Genomic DNA, 19,424 nt, shown 5'->3' with positions numbered 1-19,424 from the left:
CCCCCGCACAAATGCACTTCTGTATACACATCATTTTGTGTCTCCCAGCCATCTCCCACTTGGAATGAGGGCTGCACTTCCACGCCAGCAATACTGTACAGTGTATTTACAGGGGAAATGATTATTAATGTCTATAGTTTGTTTCCCTATTGGCAGCTGGCCCTTTAATTACAGAGGCAAAATGCAAACAAAACACTTGTTTGTGAAGAGGGAGACAAGAAGAAGTGTTTTGTCCCGAGGTTGATTAGATTCACTGTTTTAAAAACACCATTCAATTAGACCCATCGAGTGGAGGTTCGGGGAGGCAAAATCAATTACCCCCAGTGGAACGCAGCCAGGATGCTGCGCTTTGCTTTGTGACAGTCCCAAGGGCCCTGAGATCTGCAGTACCTACAGGTGGTCAAGGTCTCCTGCTGGTTCTCACTGAGAATGGACACTTTTAGGGGCAGCCCACCCCTGTTTCGTGATGTGTTTTAGGAAAGCTTCACACCATCTTGTTCTGCACCTGGCTCCCCACTGTGCCAGGGTTTTCCTTCGAGACCTTCCCTCTAGGAATGCAGAAAATTCACCCCTTGGTGTTCACGTTACTGATGATTATCTACGTTGTAGTTGATCTAGATTGGAAGAGAGAGCAGACTCCTCCCAAACCCCACACACAGTTGCTGGTAGTACATCTGTAGTTGTAATTGCACCCTTTTCTCTGCTGCGACTTGTCAAGTTCCATTACAAATGGGTATTGTACTCATACAGCGTTATATCCCATGTTCTATTTTATACCTGAGGCCAGACTAAATGTTCATCTTTCAGTTACCTGTGTTCAAGACCTCCATTCTTTCCTTTTTAACAGGATGTTATCCCAGTAAAAGCAGCAACCCTGCATTTTTGCAGGCCAGGACTCAAAATCCTAGAGGACTCCCTCAGCATCTTCCCTCTCCTCTGAGGATGCCGAAGCCCCACAGTAGCCAAAAGCTGGGAGTGGTGCTAGTTCTTACTAGGATTACCATCACACACAACATTAACTATGAAAACAAGCAGAGTTAATAAGTGAATTGCATTCAGATACTCAACCCACAGCCTTTTCGCCTGAATATGTCTCATATGCAGCTTCCTTCTTTCTGAAAGCCTCTTGGATGCAGGCCGGAGCACTGACCTGTTAGGTTATTCTGGTCACCCCCTCCATCCTAGCCTCTTTGAGGCTCCAATCCCATTACACTACAAGACATAGAATGCAAAATCACATCCTACATGCTGAGCTATGACAGCTACATACATATGCATCCCTAACTAAGTGTCACTCATCTGCCGCATAACTGGTGCCTTTGGTCATGCCTTTCCATCACTCAGTGCTGCACTGCACTCCTGTCACATACATGCTTAGTGTTAAACCTAAAAAGAACCTGCTTCTTAGTCATGCAACATAAGAGAGGCCAATTAAACACAGGGATAAACTGCTATCCAGGATGTCCCAGCCACTAGACACGTTATCAGTACTTCAGCAGTGCTAAAGACTCAGTCCAGTCAGTTCTGGCATCTTTGTGTAGTTCAGCACAATGTAGTCAACAAGAGGCAAAATACAGGTTTGGTTTTCACATGCAGGCTCAGCACAGACAGATTCAAGTCTTGGACTGCATCACCTTGACAAAGAGAGATGTGCAGAACTCATGATCCTGGTAACCAGAAAAAGGGCAAGAAAAGTACCCAAACAGTGCTTCCAGTTGCCTTGTGGTTATATCCCATCCTCACTGCTTTCTTCTGAGACCTACAGCACCTTAACATTGCTCCTCTATTGCCGAGCTCTTCGATCCATATAGAACCAGCAAAGCAGCTCCAAACAGACCTTCTTCTTCAACCATCAACTTCTTGTGCAGCTTCCTCACAGGCTCTGAAATCACAGCTGATCTTCAGCCTTCCTAATGTCCTCATGCAAGGCTATTCATTCCCTTGCTGTCTTCCAATTGCTTAAATGACCTTCACAGGGCTTTGGGCAGCTTAAACCTGTGCTCACCCTGCTCACCAGTCAAGTATCCAGGCGTATAGCCCTGTACAATCCCAAAGGACTATATGCTTGGAAAATGCACCCGGAATGAGTGAGGAATGAGAATGACTTTTTCACCAGTGCTAATTTAAATGAGCACAGATCTATCCCTACCAGCTTCTCTGGTTGATGCTAAAGGGCCACCAACTCCTTTCAATAGTGTGGGCAGCAATGCATTAGGGAATCTTAGTTAAACTCAGAGTGAAAATGAGGGGTTTGATGAGGCCTTTTTGCCTCACTCCTCCTTAGGAGCATCTCAACCCATGTGAAAGCTTTTCTTAGCTATGGGTAAATCCTATTTCCATCACCTTGAGAGCTCCTTCATTATTCCACTCCTTTCAGGCATGCGGATAGGAAGGGTTCCAATCCATTTGTGGTGCTGTTGTTTGTGACCAAGTCAGTGGGGCAGCACTATGGACCTGTCAAATTAAAGCACATTTTTCCCCTATTTCAGCTTGCTATGGATTGCAAAGCTGCAGATGTAACTCCCCAGGTAACTGACAGGAAAAACCCAGCATGAAGCTGGGGCTGTACCTTGCAAAGCTCTCTGGAATGAGACTCGTGGGGCTTTTAAAGTCAAAGAACATCTCGGCACTGGGCTGTAGTTGAGCTCATCTAAACAAAGGTCAAATGAGCTGACCCAGTGGCTGCTTGTGGTTTGTCTCAAGTCTCTCCTCAGTCATCTCGAGAATGCAGGAATCGGGATTTTTGGTCCTGTCTGGAGGCTGGCAAGAGCTCTAATTAGAAGCCAGGCCATGAGATGGTGGATTCTTGGGACTCCTTTCTAGTCCTGTCATTCTGAAATGGCCACTCTAAAATAATGCTGCCATAGTGATAAGAATAATGCTGCCATAGTGATAAGAATAATGCTTTTATTGTTGTCCTTATGGTATGTTTGCCCTTACAATTAGTGGGTATTTATGGATTAGTTACAGCTGAACATCACTAAAAAGAAGACAAAAGGACTCAAAAACCCCCAAAGAACTGAGCAATCTCATGGTTTTCTCCTGGCAACCCATGAGTCCAGATGAGAAGGCAAAAAGGGAAGAGATGTAGCACATCAACCACCTGTATGTGGGGCATCAGGACCTGCATTTCTGCCACCTCCTTCTCCTTTTCACCATCTATTAGAATAAAGGATTTAAAGCCCTTTCCATTCGCCATTCAGAATGCAACACTTCCAAAAATCAGGCTTATATATATATATAAGTATAGTATATAAGTATAAAGTATATAATATATATAGTATGATATAAAGTATATAACAAGTATATAATATAGTATGTAAGTATAAAGTAAGCATCCACCAGTCACAGGTTTGTCCTAAAGGAAAAGGCAAGTCTGAGATACAGAACTACTCTCTTTTATTCTAGATACGGTTCCTTTTGCCTTGTGAAGGGTTTAGACTGGTCATAGAAATACCTATGTTGCAGACATGAAGCTGAGCACAGATTGCACCTCAAGTGGTTCATGCTGATGACTGGAACAAGGGAATCAAAATGTGTCCCTAAATTTCAACTTCTGACAGTTTGGGTTCAGGTGGGAGACACCAAATCCTGGAACAGAAGAGGGAATTAGGTCTGGAATCTGCTCTGGTGGATAAGTCCCTGGGACAGTGCAGTAGCAGGAGGGAATTAGAACCAGAATGAGTCTGGTTTCTGAGCAACCTCAATTATCTGTTAATGGCCCAGCATTGCATGGGCAAATGTGCTCTAAATTAGTCCAAGTCCCTCTCCTGTAATATCAACCAAGCTCATCGGATGGGGGACATTTCCTGCAGGCAGGGTAAATAGTTGAAAATGCTGAAAGCTTTTTTTTGCCATCATTTCCCTCAAACTTCCAGGGCTCAGAGTGATAGCTTTAGTGCCAAACGATCCACTGCTGCAGCAGCCGGAGGTTACAGATGGCCTTGGTAAAAACCCCCATAAAGTCTATGGGCAACAGGCAAACAGGAGAGAGAAAGCACTTGCAGACAAACACTTCAGAGAGGATCCTGAATTAAAGCAGAGACACCCGGGAGCAGGGCAAGGAAGCTTTTCACAGCCATTCATTAGTTACTCATTACTATCAACTATTAGTTGGATAGAGAATCACGCACATTCAGTTCCAAATGGGGTAGCTGAGTCAGCCCACTTGAAGTGCATCCATCAGAGCAGGGAAAGAGCTGAGCAGGCCCCAGAGGTGGCACAGAGGCAGATGTTGCTGCGTCACTGATGGACAATGAATGAGTGCCTGATCTATTTTGAGTGCTTGATCCTATTTTTGCAGACATTCACCCTCAGTGCTCTGCTGCTGTCAGGCTGCTGCACTGCGTAACCTTTCTGCCCCCCGCAGGTCTGTGTTAATCCAGTTTGGATGAGGAACAGCACACGAGCCTCCAGCTATATGATTCCCAGCTCCCGCTTCCCACTGTTCCCTGCCCTCCATCCCTCATCCCCATCCCTCCCCATGGACCAGAAAAAGAGGTGAGCATGCAAAGCATCCTCTCTATGGGAAAATAAGGCAACTTTACTGAAGGTCAAGCCACCTGCAAGCGATGGCACTCCTCAAGTCTTCTCCCCCCTTAGAGCCTGCAGCAAGTCCTGCATCCGAGTGATGAATTCCAACAGCACCCGAACAGGGAAGTAGCAGAAGCCACTGATGCTCGAGGCCGTGGGCGCAGGCATTGTCTCCTGGACGGGGGTATGGGAGACGTGCTGGTGGCTCCATGTCGGGGGCATCGCGAAGGCGGCCGCGGAGCGGAATGTCCTCAGCTGGTAGAGGATCCACTCATGGAAGTGCTGCGTCGAGGTGTAGACCCCCGGTCTCTTGGCCCTGGCGCAGCCGCGGCCCCAGCTCGTCAGCCCCACAACCCAGTAGAAGTTGGCTCGCTTGTCCCGGCACATGAGGGGACCGCCGCTGTCACCCTATGGAGGAGAAGGAGCGGGGATGGGGATGGGTCGCCATGGCAATGCCGGAGGGGACCACCACTGTCAGCCTATGGGGATGGAAGGGTTCTCCTTCATCATTTGGGTGTGGAGAGGGATCTTCAGCATGAATTGGAGCCATAGGATGAGGGCTGATGGCATCCAACTGGAACAGGGGAGTTTGGGTTGGAGATAAAGAGAAGTTGTTCCATATGAGGGTGGTGGGACACTGGCATGGATAGGATGGAGAAGGATGGATGGGGCTTGGGGCAATCTGGTCTAATGGAAGGCGTCCCTGCCCCTTGCTTAGAACTGGATGCTTTAAGCTCCTTCCCAACCTAAGCCATTCCATGAATCCATGCTCATGACATGGTTTAGTGGTTGAATCTCAATGCTCTTAAAGCTCCAAGCTCTATGGTCCCTGCGTAGGGATGATGGACCAGGAGCTGGATGCTCTTCTGAAGCTGGGATAAAGGGGGATGCAGAGCAAGGCCCTGCAGATGGGAGAGGAGAAGGGAGCCCCAGTGGCACATCCCTACCTGGCAGGTGTCGATGCCACCCTGCGGGTACCCAGCACAGAGGTTGTGGCTCTTGAGGGCACCTCGGTACCATTGGCTGCTATTGCAGAGCTTGACATCGATGAGGCGGACCTTGGCCTCCTGCAGGGCTGATGGGGACGATGCCCCTGCTGTGGGGAAACAAAGGGGGTCAGGATTAGGGGGACAAAGGATGGATTTGGGGGTATTGAAGGATGAGAAGCTCAATGGAAGCCATCAACAGCGCCCTATGGCCTGGGCTGCATCCCCTTTGCTCTGCATCCTCAACGTAAGGAGGACATGGAGGGACCTTCAGCGATGGGGCAAGGGGTGATGGGTTCCAACTGAAGCAGGGATGCTCAGGTTGGAGAGAAGGAAACGGTGGGACACTGGCATGGGCTGGATGGAGAAGGCTGGCATACTCCATCCCCAGTCGGAGCAACCTCCAATAGACCTGGATGAGCTTTACCCTCCCTTCCATCCCATTCCATGAACCCATGACCCAGCATTCCAATGCCAATGGAGCCATCGGGCACTCACTTCTGGCTTCCCTCGCGCCCCATCCGCTGACGAAGCACTCGGAGAGCTGGGATTGCCTGAGCGTCGCATCGGGCAGGCAAGCGAGCTGCACTTGGTACCCGCACTGCACCGGCTGGTCCAGCTCCAGCAAGGCGATGTCAAAGCCACCAGAGATGCCGGCGTAATATTCATGGACCACAACGTGCCGGATCCCACGCTTCTGGGTCTCGGAATTGGCCCAAGCCAGGTCCGTGACTCCGACCATCACGAACCAATCCATGGTGAAGCTGGGAGAGAGTGGAAGAGCAGGGATTAGAGCCGGAGGACAAAGGGTGATGGGTTCCGACTGGGAATTGTAGGGTGGAGATAGGGAAGGAATTTTCTGTGAGGGCGCTGGGGCACTGGGATGGGATGGATTGGAGAAGGTTTGGATGCTCCACCCCTGGCAGTGCTCAAGGCCAGCTTGGAGCAAGCTGCTGTATGGACGGCATCCCTGCCCATGGCAAGGGCTTGGAAGTGGATGACCCCAAGCTCCTTTCCAACCCAACCCATTCCATGGTCCATTCCATTCCATCCCTTTCCATTCCATCTCATTCCATGCCATTCCATTCCATTCTATGGAGAAGAGGGGTGGGAAGGAGCAACATTCCTGCTGCTTCCCAAAGGAAAGAACTGCCCCAGCGCGCCTCAGGCTCAAGGGCTGTCAAGTTGGAAGCAGGCTTCTCCTGAGAGCTCTTCCCAGTGCATCCAGGATGGGGAAGGGGACGGGATCGGAGCTGCTCCTTGGCTGTTCCCTATGGCTGGAATCCCTTCTCCCCCTTACTTTTGCCCAACGAAGCAGTGAGCAGCTGTGAGGACCCATTGCGGGGTGATGAGGGACCCCCCGCAGATGTGTGAAGAGCCGCTGGCTGTGGGGACCTGGATGCTGACCATCCATGGCCAGGCGCCCTGCTGCGCATCCACGCCTCCAACGATGCGCGACATCCCGTAGTAATCAGCCATGGGACGGGTACCGCAGGTCCCTCTGGAAGCAGAAGCCCAACGTTTGATGGTTAGGGATGAAGGGCGAGCATTGTCCCACCCTATAGGGTGCTGCAGGGAAAAGGGACCCTATGGGGTGCCCCATAGCTGCACTGTGCCACTGCATGGGGTGATGGCAAGGAAGTGGTGATCCCCAATCCCACCACCCCATTGGTGTGACCATGGTTGGGAGCAGCAGTATCTCCCTATGGAATACCGGGAGCCCCGGAGCCTGGTGCTACTCACCCACAGCTGTCCCAGGAGCCATGCACCAGCCAGGCCAATGCCAGCAGGATGAGGACACGGAGCAAAGCCTTTGCTGCCATTGCTGCTAAGGGTGACACCAAGGAGCTGCCACCGAGGAGCTGCAACCAAGGAGCTGCAACCGAGGAGCTGCTACCAAGGAGCTGCTACCAAGGAGCTGCTACCAAGGAGCTGCTACCAAAGAGCTGCAACCGAGGAGCTGCTACCAAGGAGCTGCTACCAAGGAGCTGCTACCAAAGAGCTGCAACCGAGGAGCTGCTACCAAGGAGCTGCCACCAAGGAGCTGCAACCAAGGAGCTGCTACCAAGGAGCTGCCACCAAGGAGCTGCAACCAAGGAGCTGCAACCACCACTGTGCCCAAAGTGCAACTGCCCCAGGGATACGGGTGCTGGATGCAGGTCCCTTGGTGCTGGGGCTGATGTCATAGAGATGCAGGTTCCATGGGGCAGGTTCCATAGCGGGGGGGGAGGTGGGTCCAACGCGGGGTCCATCAGGGGTTCAGTGACGGGGGCATGGGGACATGGGGGTGGTTCTGATGGGCTTGGGGTGATCTGAATCCTTATGAGATGCTCTGGAGCTCTGTGGAATGCTCTGGAGCCCTGTAGGATGCTCTGCTTGTGGGATGCTGTGAATCCCTGTGGGATGCTCTGAACCCCTATTGGATACTCTGCTTGCGGGATGCTTTGAATCCCTATTGGATACTCTGCTTGCGGGATGCTCTGAATCCCTATGGGACACTGGAGCTCTGTGGGATGCTCTGGAGCCCTCTTGGATTCTCTGAATCCCTATGGGATGCTCTGCTTGTGGGATGCTCTGGAGCTCCCTTGTGCCACTAGCTCCTTCCTAAGATCCATACACCAGAGAACATCCACACTGCAGCACAGAGGTGTGGGATCATGGATTCATGGAATCACAGAGTCATGGAATGGGTTAGGTTGAAGGCATCTTAAAGCTCATCCAGCTCCAATCCCTGCCATGGGCAGGGACACCTTCTATAGAGCAGGACGCTCCAAGCTGCATCCAACCATGCCCGCTTTCAGGAACACCCCACAAACCCCATTCCTTCTGCCCCAATCCCTTTCCAATCCCTTCTTTTCCCCAAACACCCCCCCTCCCCCCATGCCCCCCAAATTCCATGGATTTGGCACCATTTGAACTCCCAACTCCCCTCCAAAGATGGCTTTTAACAATAACCTGGGCCCCATTCCACCTCTTCTTGGCCCAAAGCAGAGGCTGGGAAGCTGCTTCTGGGGCAGCAACCATGTCCTTGGATCCACGCCTGCACAGAGGCTCCTGCTGCCGGATCCCACTTCCAGGCTCTGCGATTTAAGGACAACCCCTTCACCGCTCCTTTCCCCCCAAAACCCGGGATTTTGGGTGCTTTCCAGGGGAAAAAAGTGGCGGTTTTGGGATCAATGTGGGATAAATCCTCACCAGGGAACTTGCTCACCAGGGAAAGTCGCTCACCCTACAAACGCTGGCCTGCTCGGCAGCAGCTACAGCAGCCTGCCTGCTTCAGCAGCAACCATTAATACCTCCCAGAAACCGCACTTTTGCATTAACCCTTTCATGTCTGAAATGTTAAATTGCTACCCGTTAAAAACTTTTACATGAACCCGACAACAACAACAAAAAAATACACAGAACACCGTCTGCCCTCAACACACACACACACACGTATGGGATTCCACAAGCACACTCAACACAACTACAATATTTGAAGCACAAAATGCAGACAATCGTTATTCCCACTACAGTCCCATGTACAGAACGTGGCACAAGGACCCTGTGGAGACTTAAGAGCAAACCAGCTCCGAGAAACATCATTGCAGTGCGAGGTGGCAGGCTCAACCTTAGCCGGCATCCCTGCAGAGGCTCTGCCTCCCCCACAGCGCATGGGGCTTGGGCTTTCATACTGACCAAAATGCACACTCATTCTGACACAGGTGGCCAGCCTATGTTGGAAGAAGTGGCCAGCAATATCTATAAAGGTCTCCAAAGGTCAATAGAAACCTGGACGTACTTATATTTACCAACTTCTAGTACATGAGTATCACAGAGAAACTGTATTAAATGAGTTGTATATGGGCTCCCACGTCCACGGTCCATCACAGTATGCCCAATACCCCTGATAAGAGCATACGAGAGACCTTCCCACGCCCAGAAATGCACACAATAAATCTGTATCCCACCCTGGTCTTGCTTCCCTGGAGGTTTGGGGCGGGGGGTGGTTTCTTTTTCTTTTTTTTTTTTTTTTACTTTAACATAAAAAAGGTTGCTCCCTTCACTTTAAGGAGGACTGAAAACATCCATAAAATGAAAGCCCTAGGCTCAAATTTCAATTCATTCAATCACTGACAAGGGGGGGGTGCTGGGGCGGTGCTGACTCTTTCCAGGGTTTCACCCGTCGAGCTGGCACTCACCACAGACCGGAATCTGTAATTACACACATATAACCTCGACCAGTTAGTTTTACTTCCACAGGACCTTTCCAAATGCCGGTTTCCAAATCCTTGTACTGGACCAGGATACCTGGAGTTTTAGTCATATAACCTGAACTTAATGTCTGACCATGTATTATAGCAGGGGGGGTCATTAAAGTCTCCTGTCAATAGCACAAAATTCATAACATTTACAGCTTTCTGCATATGTTATGAATTTCTGTATAGGGGGAGGGAAAGAAGGGGGGGTGAGTGAATGAGTTACCTGACTGGGTTTAAACCACGACACCTTGCTACCAGTGTACGTCCTTCTTCCCCCGTTTTTTGTTTTTTCCAACAACTGTTTCAAAGTTTGATGTGTTCATTCAATAATAGCTTGTCCTGTAAGAGAATAGTGTCAATAGTAACATGGACATATTTCAATTTCCCAGAAGAGGGTACATGAGTCACATCCATTTGCCAAAGCTGAATAGACTGGAGGCCTCGAGGGTTGATTCCAGGGCCTATACCTACTGCTTGGCCTTGACAATCGGGACAAGATTGCACAATGCCTCGGGCATCTGTTAGGGACAGTCCAAACTGTCGAACTAACATTTTTGCTGATTGATGGAAGAATGCATGGGATGCTTGAGCTTGTTGAAAGATATTTACAGAGGGTCCTGCCCATGCTGGGGCAACTAATTTATCCACTTTGTTATTGCCTTCACTAAGGCTTCCTGGAAGGCCTGAATGACTGCGAATATGCATCATAAAATATGTACATTTACGAGTATTCACAAGGTGTAATAATGTTTTTAACAAGATTCACAACCTGTGATTAGCAACTTCTTGTAAAATTGCCCTTTCTATGCATTGAACAATGCCTACAACATATAAAGAATGGCAGACAACATGTCGTGGTTTAAACGCAGTCAGGTAATTCGTTCGCTCACTTCCCCCCCTTTCTTGCCCTCCCCCTGCTCTCGGAGGGACGGAGAGGAGAATCAAAAGAATGCAACTCCCACGGGTTGAGATAAGAACAGTTTAGTAACTAAGGTATAACACAAATCACTACTGCTACCACCAATGATAATAATGATAAAGGAAATAACAAGGGAAGAGAATACAACACCTCAGCACCAGCTGACCGATAACTCGCCCCCCTAGCCCGACCAAGCTCCGACCGATGCCTCCTCCAACCCTGCAGTCTCCCAGCCCTTCCGGCTAACTCCCAGTTACATCCTGGGCATGACGTGCTGTGGTATGGAATAGCTCTTTGGTCAGTTTGGGTCAGGTGTCCTGTCTCTGCTTCCTCCCAGCTTCCCCTCCTCCCTGGCAGAGCATGAGGCTCACAAAGTCCTTGGCCAAACCAAAACATCTTTATCAGCTCTGTTCTCGAGCCGAAAGTCAAAACACTGCACTGCACCAGCTACCAAGGAGGAGAAACATGACTGCTACTGCTGAACCCAGGACATTATCCACCCCTTATTCCATACCATTCACGTCATGCTCAGATCCCACATTTTCAATATACCATCACTCTTATCTCGGTGCACTCTTATCTTAGTGCATGGACCAGTCCCTATAAAGCTGCTGCGTCCATCTGGTCCATGTCAGGCTCCATCTCTTGTAACAGTCTTCCACAGCAGGAGAGACTGTGTGCAGTGTTCACACTTGTGAATAACCTGGGCAATAGTATCCATTGTTAAGTCCACCCCTCGATCATGAGTCCATCTCTGTGTTGCATCTCTGCTCTGATGGCCTGAAGTGCCATGGGCCCACCAGGCTTAAAATAATTCACTGTCCCCTTAAGCAGTTTCTGCAGCTTGTTGCTGGGGACTCCACACAGCTGCCTTCCATCTCCGATGCTTCCAAAGCACTGGAGGGGCCCAGTGGACTAGATACTTGCCCATACTGTCCCACACACCCTGCCACTCATGACTGTCCAGCCTTGGAGAAAACCTTTTGGTCCCCCTATATTGTTGTCTAACCCCAGACAAGACCCAAACCTGACTCTGCTTAACTTTTGAGATCAGACAAAACGGTTGTGGGTAGAACACAGCCTGTGTGTGTGCCAACATGCTGATCCCCATCACAATCAGCAGGCAGGTCCCAAGGATACCCAAAGGCCATTCAAAACCTTCAGAACTCTCAATTGATGCTGCTGTACTTGTCACTGGGGCTGGTGTAGCTGCTGTGCTTGCCGGCTCTCCCACCGCCAGCTTCTCTTTTCCTGAGTCCAGCTCTTCCTCCTCTGCCTTGCTGGGAAATGCTGCGTGGTCTCCTGCATCCTCCTGGGGCTCGGCGGGCGGCTGCCGGGGAATGCTCTCGGCCGTCGCGGGGCTGGGCTTCTCCGCGGGGCTGGGCTCCTCCGCGGGGCTCGGCTCCTCTGCCGCCTTCTCCCGCTGCTCGGCAGCTGCCTCCTTCCTCTCCTCGACCGCCCCGACCTCCTCCACCGGCAGCCGTCCCCTCGCGGCCTCCGGCCCCGCTCCCGCCGCCGCTCGGTCCCTGGGGCCGCTCTCCTGAGCCGCTTCGGCTGCCGCCGGCTCCCGGGGCCGCTCCCCCTCGGCTCCCCGCAGCCTCACGAAGATGGAGAGCAGGGTGAGGGCCAGGCCGGTGAAGAGCAGCCGGACGGCCAGGTACAAGTCCACGGCCACGTCCGTCCCGCCCTGCTGCTGGAGCCCGCCCGTATTACAAGTCATGGCCATAAAGCACAGTGAGACAAGAACCTTAGCCCAGGCCCCACACTTGATAAACACTAACACAGCAAATACCGGCTCTACGTAAGTTACAACATTCTGAAGCTGTGAGATCAAGAAGAACAACTCTGATACCCAATAAATCAGCATTGTGACGAGTGACTATTAATCCAGTCAAATCTGTCGTTATCTCAACCCTTCGTGCCCCACGTTGGGCGCCAAAAAGAACTGTTGTGGTTTAAACCCAGTCAGGTAATTCGTTCGCTCACTTCCCCCCCTTTCTTGCCCTCCCCCTGCTCTCGGAGGGACGGAGAGGAGAATCAAAAGAATGCAACTCCCACGGGTTGAGATAAGAACAGTTTAGTAACTAAGGTATAACACAAATCACTACTGCTACCACCAATGATAATAATGATAAAGGAAATAACAAGGGAAGAGAATACAACACCTCAGCACCAGCTGACCGATAACTCGCCCCCCTAGCCCGACCAAGCTCCGACCGATGCCTCCTCCAACCCTGCAGTCTCCCAGCCCTTCCGGCTAACTCCCAGTTACATCCTGGGCATGACGTGCTGTGGTATGGAATAGCTCTTTGGTCAGTTTGGGTCAGGTGTCCTGTCTCTGCTTCCTCCCAGCTTCCCCTCCTCCCTGGCAGAGCATGAGGCTCACAAAGTCCTTGGCCAAACCAAAACATCTTTATCAGCTCTGTTCTCGAGCCGAAAGTCAAAACACTGCACTGCACCAGCTACCAAGGAGGAGAAACATGACTGCTACTGCTGAACCCAGCACACAACATTAAGAGGGGTGTCAGGCCGTCGTTGAAATACTGCAATAACAGCACATAGCTCTAGTGTTTGTAGTGAATTCTAACTTTTTGAGGCCTAATTTCAGTTCCGGAAATGATCCACCCCAGATATTTCTAAGGGGCTTCACGTTGCACCTTGTCTGGTGCAATTATCAGTCCTGCTTTCGCTAATTCTGATTGTAGCAGGTAGAGGAGATGGTCCTTGTTTAAATCTTTGCCTGCAATTAGGATATCATCCATATAGTGATAGATAACCAGGAGCCTCAACTCAGAGTGACAAGAGCCACCAAGGGAGCCTCAAGTCCTCGACAGGACCCGCCCAGGAGCCGGCAGCTCAGCTGACACCAGCAGCTGACTCACAGGGGGCAGAGCCAGGAGGAACCACAGCAGATTTAAACCAGGCATCACCAACCATTGCCGGTCAATTGCTGAGGTGAGTAGCTCGAGAGAGGACGCCTTCAACAGCTGAGCGGGGGGGAGATCAGCATCCAGGAGCCTCAACTCAGAGCGACAAGAGCCACCGAGGGAGCCTCAAGTCCTTGACAGGACCCCCCAGGAGCTGGCAGCTCAGCTGATGCGAGCATCTGACTCAAAGGGGGCGGAGCCAGGAGGAACGGCACCAGCCCTGACTGGTTAAAATCCTGCCCCAGGGAGCGCGAGCGACCAGGAGCACAGAGAACAGAGAGGGCAAACAGTACGGGTCGAGGTAGTTCACGCGGGCAGGCGAGCGGGATGGTGAGCACTCGTCGTATGACCAGGGCCTGGTCCAGGAGCTCTGCTCTGCCTGCCCCAGCGGTGGCCAGCACAGGCACCCAGACAGAGCCAATGAGAGGGGAGGCTGCAGTGCAGAGCTCGGGGTGTAGAGAGTGCCTGCACTGGTCTTGTGAGGGGAGGGTGCACAATGGGCAGAAGCGCACTCGGTGCTCCCTGGTGGAGGTCCTCCTGCAGGAGGTGGCTGAGCTGAGGGATGCTGTTAATAGACTGCAAGATGTCAGGGCAGCTGAGAGTAAGCAGGAATGCTTGCTCCTGGCCCAAACTGTGCAGGGGCCTTGAGCTTCACCTCTACCTCATGAAGGAAAGAAGGAGGCCGTTAACCCGGGAAGCTGGGAATTAGTGACAAAAAAAAAAAACAACAAAAAGAAGAAGGAAAAGGACAGCCAAAAGCAAGGGGCTTCACCCTAAATCCCCTGTCCCCACGCAGAACTGCTTTGATGTCCTGCAGGGGGCTAATGAGGAAACGCACTCGCACCATGAACAGCCGGCTAGTGCCCTGGTAAAGAAGATCTCTACTGGTACTGCTAGGAAAAAGCAGCTGGTCATAATAGTAGGGAACTCTACACTGAAAGGGACAGAAGCACTCGTCTGTTGGCCTGACCCCATCTCAAGGGAGGTGTGTTGCCTACCGGTGGCACGGATCAGGGATGTGGCAGAGAGGCTGCCTGCTCTAGTAAGTCCCACGGACTATTACCCACTTCTGGTGATACATGTGGGTGCTAGGGATATAGACAGTAGTAGCCTGAGGAACATAAAGAAGGACTACAGAGCCCTGGGGGAGGTGTTTAGGGGCTCTGGAGCCCAGGTAGTCTTTTTGTCAATTCTCCAGGATACAGGGGAGGACCTAAAAAAAGCCAGGAGGATTAGCCAGGTTAATAAATGGTTAAAAGGGTGGTGTCATAGTCAGGGGTTTGGGTGTCTTGAACACGGGACCCAAGTTTGTAGGCCAGGTCTAGTGGGGGCTGGTGGAGCTGGTCTGATAAAGAAGGGAAAGAATAGTTTTGGTAGGAGGCTTCCCAGGCTGGTCAAGGAGGCTTTAAACTAGATGTGTTGGGGGAGGGGGGCATCATTCCATCCCAACACTCCCAGTCAGTTGCCAGGACCTATAATAAATGCTTGGAGCAATGTAGAGATATCCCAGCCACTCCAGCCAGTGATCCGGCTTCATTTGCAGCTCAGCTCAGATGCCCTGTGGGGATCTGTTACAGACCGCCTGATCAAGGAGAACCTGCGGATGAAGCACTCTATAGACAGATAGCAAAAGCCTCACACTCACAGGCCCTTGTTCTCATGGGTGACTTCAACCACCCTGACATCTGTTGGAAGGACGGTACAGCCCGGCACAAGCAATCCAGCAGGTTCCTCGATTGTGTAGAAGACAGCTTCCTTCTGCAAGTAATAGAGGAGCCAACAAGGAGAGGTGCCATGCTTGACTTCGTGCTCACCAACAGGGAAGGGCTCATTGGAAATGTGATGCTCCAGGGCAGCCTTGGATGCAGCGATCATGAGATGGTCAAATTTGAGATCCTCAGGACAGTGAGAAGAGCGTGCAGCAAGCTCACTGCCCTGGACTTCAAAAGAGAAGACTTTGGCCTCTTCAGAAACCTGCTTTAGTAAGGATCCATAGGATATAGCCCTAGAGGGCAGGGAGGCCCAAGACCGTTGGTTGATATTCAAGGATCACCTGCTACAAGCTCAGGAGTGTTGCAACCCGACCAGAAGGAGGTGCAGCAGGAAGGCCAGGAGACCTGATTGGATGGATAAGGAGCTCCTGAGGAAAATTCAAATGAAAAAAAGAGGCTTTATAGTAAGTGGAAGCAAGGACAGGCGGCCTGGGAAGTGTACAGGGATGTTGTCTGGGAAGCTAGGGACCAGGTTAGGAAAGCAAAGGCTCAGTTAGAATTAAACTTAGCTAGGGGAATTACAGATAACAGGAAGGGATTCTACAGGTATGTATCAAATAAAAGACAGACTAGGGAGAATGTAGGCCGCCTCAGGAAGCTCTCAGGAGAACTGGCTACACAGAATTTGGAGAAGGCTGAGGTTCTGAACGACTTCTTTGCCTCGGTCTTCACTGGCAAAGGCTCTGACCACACCACCCAAGTCTTGGAAGGCAGATGCAGGGACTGTGAGAATGAAGACCTTGCGCCCACTGTAGGAGAGGAACTGGTTTGAGACCATCTTAAAAATCTGAACGTGCACAGGTCCATGTGTCCTGATGAGATCCATCTGAGGGTCCTGAAGGAGCTGGCGAATGAAGTTGTGAAGCCTCTGGACATCATATTTGAGAAATCATGGCAGTCAGGTGAAGTTCCCGACAACTGGAAAAAGGGAAGTATAACCCCCATTTTCAAGAAGGGGAAAATGGATGACCCAGGGAATTACAGAGCAGACAGTCTCATCTCTGTGCCTGGCAAAATCTTGGAGCAGATTCTCCTGGAAGGCATGCTAAGGCACATGAAAATCAACAAGGTGCTTGGTGACAGCCAGCATGGCTTCACTAAGGGGAAATCCTGCCTGACCAATTTGGTGGCCTTCTCTGATGGGGCTACAGAACTGATGGACAGGGGGAGAGCAGTTGATGTCATCTACCTGGACATGTGTAAAGCGTTCGACACTGTCCTACACAACATCCTTTTCTCTAAATTGGAGAGACATCAATTTGACGGATGGACCACTCGGAGGGTAAAGAACTGGCTGGATGGCCGCACGCAAAGAGTTGTGGTCAATGGCTCAATGTCCAGCTGGAGGCCAGTAATGAGTGGCATCCCTCAGGGATCGGTGTTGGGACCGGTCTTGTTTAACATCTTCATTGCTGACATGGACAGTGGGATTGAGTGCTCCCTCAGCAAGTTTGCCAATGACACCAAGCTGTGTGGTTCGGTTGATACCCTGGAGGGAAGGAATGCCATCCAGAGGAACCTTGACACGCTTGTGAGGTGGGCTGATGCCAACCTCATGAGGTTTAACCATTCCAAGTGAAAGGTCCTACACCTGGGTGGGAGCAATCCCAGGCACAGCTACAGGTTGGGCAGAGAAGAGATTCAGAGCAGCTCTGCAGAGAAGGACTTGGGGGTGTTGGTTGATGAGAAAATGAACATGGGCCGGCAGTGTGCGCTTGCAGCCTAGAAAGCCAACCATATAATGGGCTGCATCAAAAGGAGCGTGACCAGCAGGTCGATGGAGGTGATCCTGCCCCTGTACTCTGCTCTTGTGAGACCTCACCTGAATCATTGTGTGCAGTTCTGGAGTCCTCAACATAAAAAGGACATGGACCTGTTGGAACAAGTCCAGAGGAGGGCCACGAGCATGATCAGGGACTGGAGCACCTCCCGTATGAAGACAGGCTGAGGAAGTTAGGCCTGTTCAGCCTGGAGAAGAGAAGGCTGCGTGGAGACCTCATAGCAGCCTTCCAGTATCTGAAGGGGGCCTATAGGGATGCTTGGGAGGGACTCTTCATTAGGGACTGTAGTGATAGGACAAGGGGTAACGGGTTAAAACTTAAACAGGGGAAGTTTACATGGGATATAAGGAGGAAATTCTTTCCTGTTAGGGTGGTGAGGCACTGGAATAGGTTGTGAATGCTCCATCCCTGGCAGTGTTCAAGACCAGGTTGGATGAGGCCTCGGGTGATATGGTTTAGTGTGAAGTGTCCCTGCCCATGGCACAGGGGTTGGAACTAGATGACCTTAAGGTCCTTTCCAACCCTAACTATTTTATGATTCTATGATTCTATAACAGATTTTTGCAGTTTTTGTCAGATCGGCTGCAATGCCCAGGCAACATACAGTTGACAAATAACAGGAGAATTTTTCACACCTTGAGGTAAAACAACCCATTCATATCTCTTAGCAGGCTCTCCTTTGTTAATTTCTGGGACAGAGTAAGCAAATTTTTCATAATCGCTTGGGTTTAGAGGAATTGTGAAAAAACAGTCTTTAAAATCAATGATTATTAAATCCCAATCCTGAGGTATCATTGAAGGGCTAGGCAAGCCATGTTGCAAAGCAGAGACATTCAATTGTCTTGTGGCCAAATTTGTCACATTTAATACATTTATCTTCAAAACCAGTAACACCAGCCTGAGGGGGGCAGGTTGCTGAACTAATTTTCTTTACAGTACACTGTGGTTTATTAAATGTCCCATCCATCCACAATTATAACATCTCATACCTTTAGTACCCCCGCAATCACCCTGACCTTGTTATAGAAGGGGGTTAACAGCAGTGGTGAAGGCAGTAGCCATGTATCCAGCCTTTTCCTCTGCTGTGCCCACTTTAGAACATGCATCCATCATCTCCTGAAGACCAGCAGATTTTGGCAAAACCTGCAAAATACGCTTACAAGCGGGGTTAGCATTTTCCATAGCCAGAGACACAAGCATCGAATCTGTAGCATTAGATGCCAGATCAATATACTTTCCAATAGCCTCTGTCAATCTGTCGATAAATTGCATATATGGCTCAGTGGGTCCCTGCTTTACTGACGTATGTGAAGGATTAGGTTTTCCCGCTTCTGGCACAGCTTTCAGAGCAGCTAAAGCCAATTGCTGTGCTTGCTGTAAAACTTCAATTTTCATACAAGCTTGTACTCCATCAGGGTGAAATTGTCCCTTTCCCAATCACATTTCAGATGAAACACTGTGCAAAGGGTGATGAGGATTACACTCTGAATTCTCATCTGCAGCTCTTGCACCAAGCTCCTCAAATCCACTTTTAAAATGTAGGAGCTGCGAAGGAGTTAATAAAATTACAGCCGCTCTGAGACAATCATTTGGAGTTAGAACATTACTAGAAAAGAAAGCAGATAGCATTTGCTATGTATATGGGGAAGACAACCCATACTGAGTAATTGCTCCCTTAATTTCTTTCATAGATTTCCAGTACATAGGAGTCCAGACAGGCTGTCCCTGAGTATTTGTAATAACAGGGAATGCAGTGGGAACATCTACCAGTAAAATAGTACTGTCTGTGATTGCATCCTGAGTGCAGCCTCGCCATCTAATGGCACTCAGATTAACTTTATTAGATGTAGGAGTCAGTGGTAACGGCACATGAAACCGTGGAGCGACAGCAGTGATGATGACACCGTTGCAAAGCTGATTGTGTGCTGAAGATTCCCAGCACCAGCTTTCCCTCTTGGCTCTTCGGCGGTGGGATCAGAGGCCAAACGTTCGTGCTCTAAACACTGTGCTGCTGGGCAGAAGAGGGCAAGCTCTGTAGAGGTTGCCTTCAAATGCACTTTCTTGTATGAAAGTGAGCAGTGACAGCACTGATAGAGGTGCCCTTGCAAACCTCACTGTGTGCTGAAGATCCCCAGCACCAGCTTTCTCTCTGGGCTCTTCAGCTGTGTGAGCAGAGGCCTAAAGTTCACGCCCTACGCACTGTGCTGCTGGGCAGCTGAGAGCGAGCTCCGGAGAGTTACGATTCAAGTAGTCTTTTCGGTA

The 19,424-nt window shown here is 50.4% G+C and overlaps 1 protein-coding gene and 1 long non-coding RNA gene across 2 annotated transcripts in view; both read right to left on the bottom strand.

Moving 5' to 3' along the window:
• Nucleotides 1–19,424, bottom strand: part of LOC133263767 (uncharacterized) — a 159,434-nt gene that overhangs the window by 65,801 nt on the left and 74,209 nt on the right. The window lies entirely within an intron of this gene.
• LOC133263771 (acrosin-like) lies at nucleotides 4,582–7,342 on the bottom strand. The gene is made up of 5 exons (XM_061443648.1): nucleotides 7,263–7,342; nucleotides 6,820–7,020; nucleotides 6,018–6,283; nucleotides 5,481–5,626; nucleotides 4,582–4,941 (listed from the first exon to the last, which is right to left on the bottom strand). Exons 1-5 carry the CDS (start codon nucleotides 7,340–7,342, stop codon nucleotides 4,582–4,584), a joined length of 1,053 nt encoding a protein of 350 aa, XP_061299632.1.

Source organism: Pezoporus flaviventris, unplaced genomic scaffold, assembly GCF_033815535.1.
Source record: "Pezoporus flaviventris isolate CSIRO_AGI_PZ_B2104156 unplaced genomic scaffold, CSIRO_AGI_Pfla_v1 ptg000457l, whole genome shotgun sequence".
In the NCBI taxonomy this organism is placed as follows: domain Eukaryota; kingdom Metazoa; phylum Chordata; class Aves; order Psittaciformes; family Psittacidae; genus Pezoporus; species Pezoporus flaviventris.
Note: the sequence above shows the minus strand (reverse complement) of the source record. Positions and strands in the feature narration are given on the sequence as shown.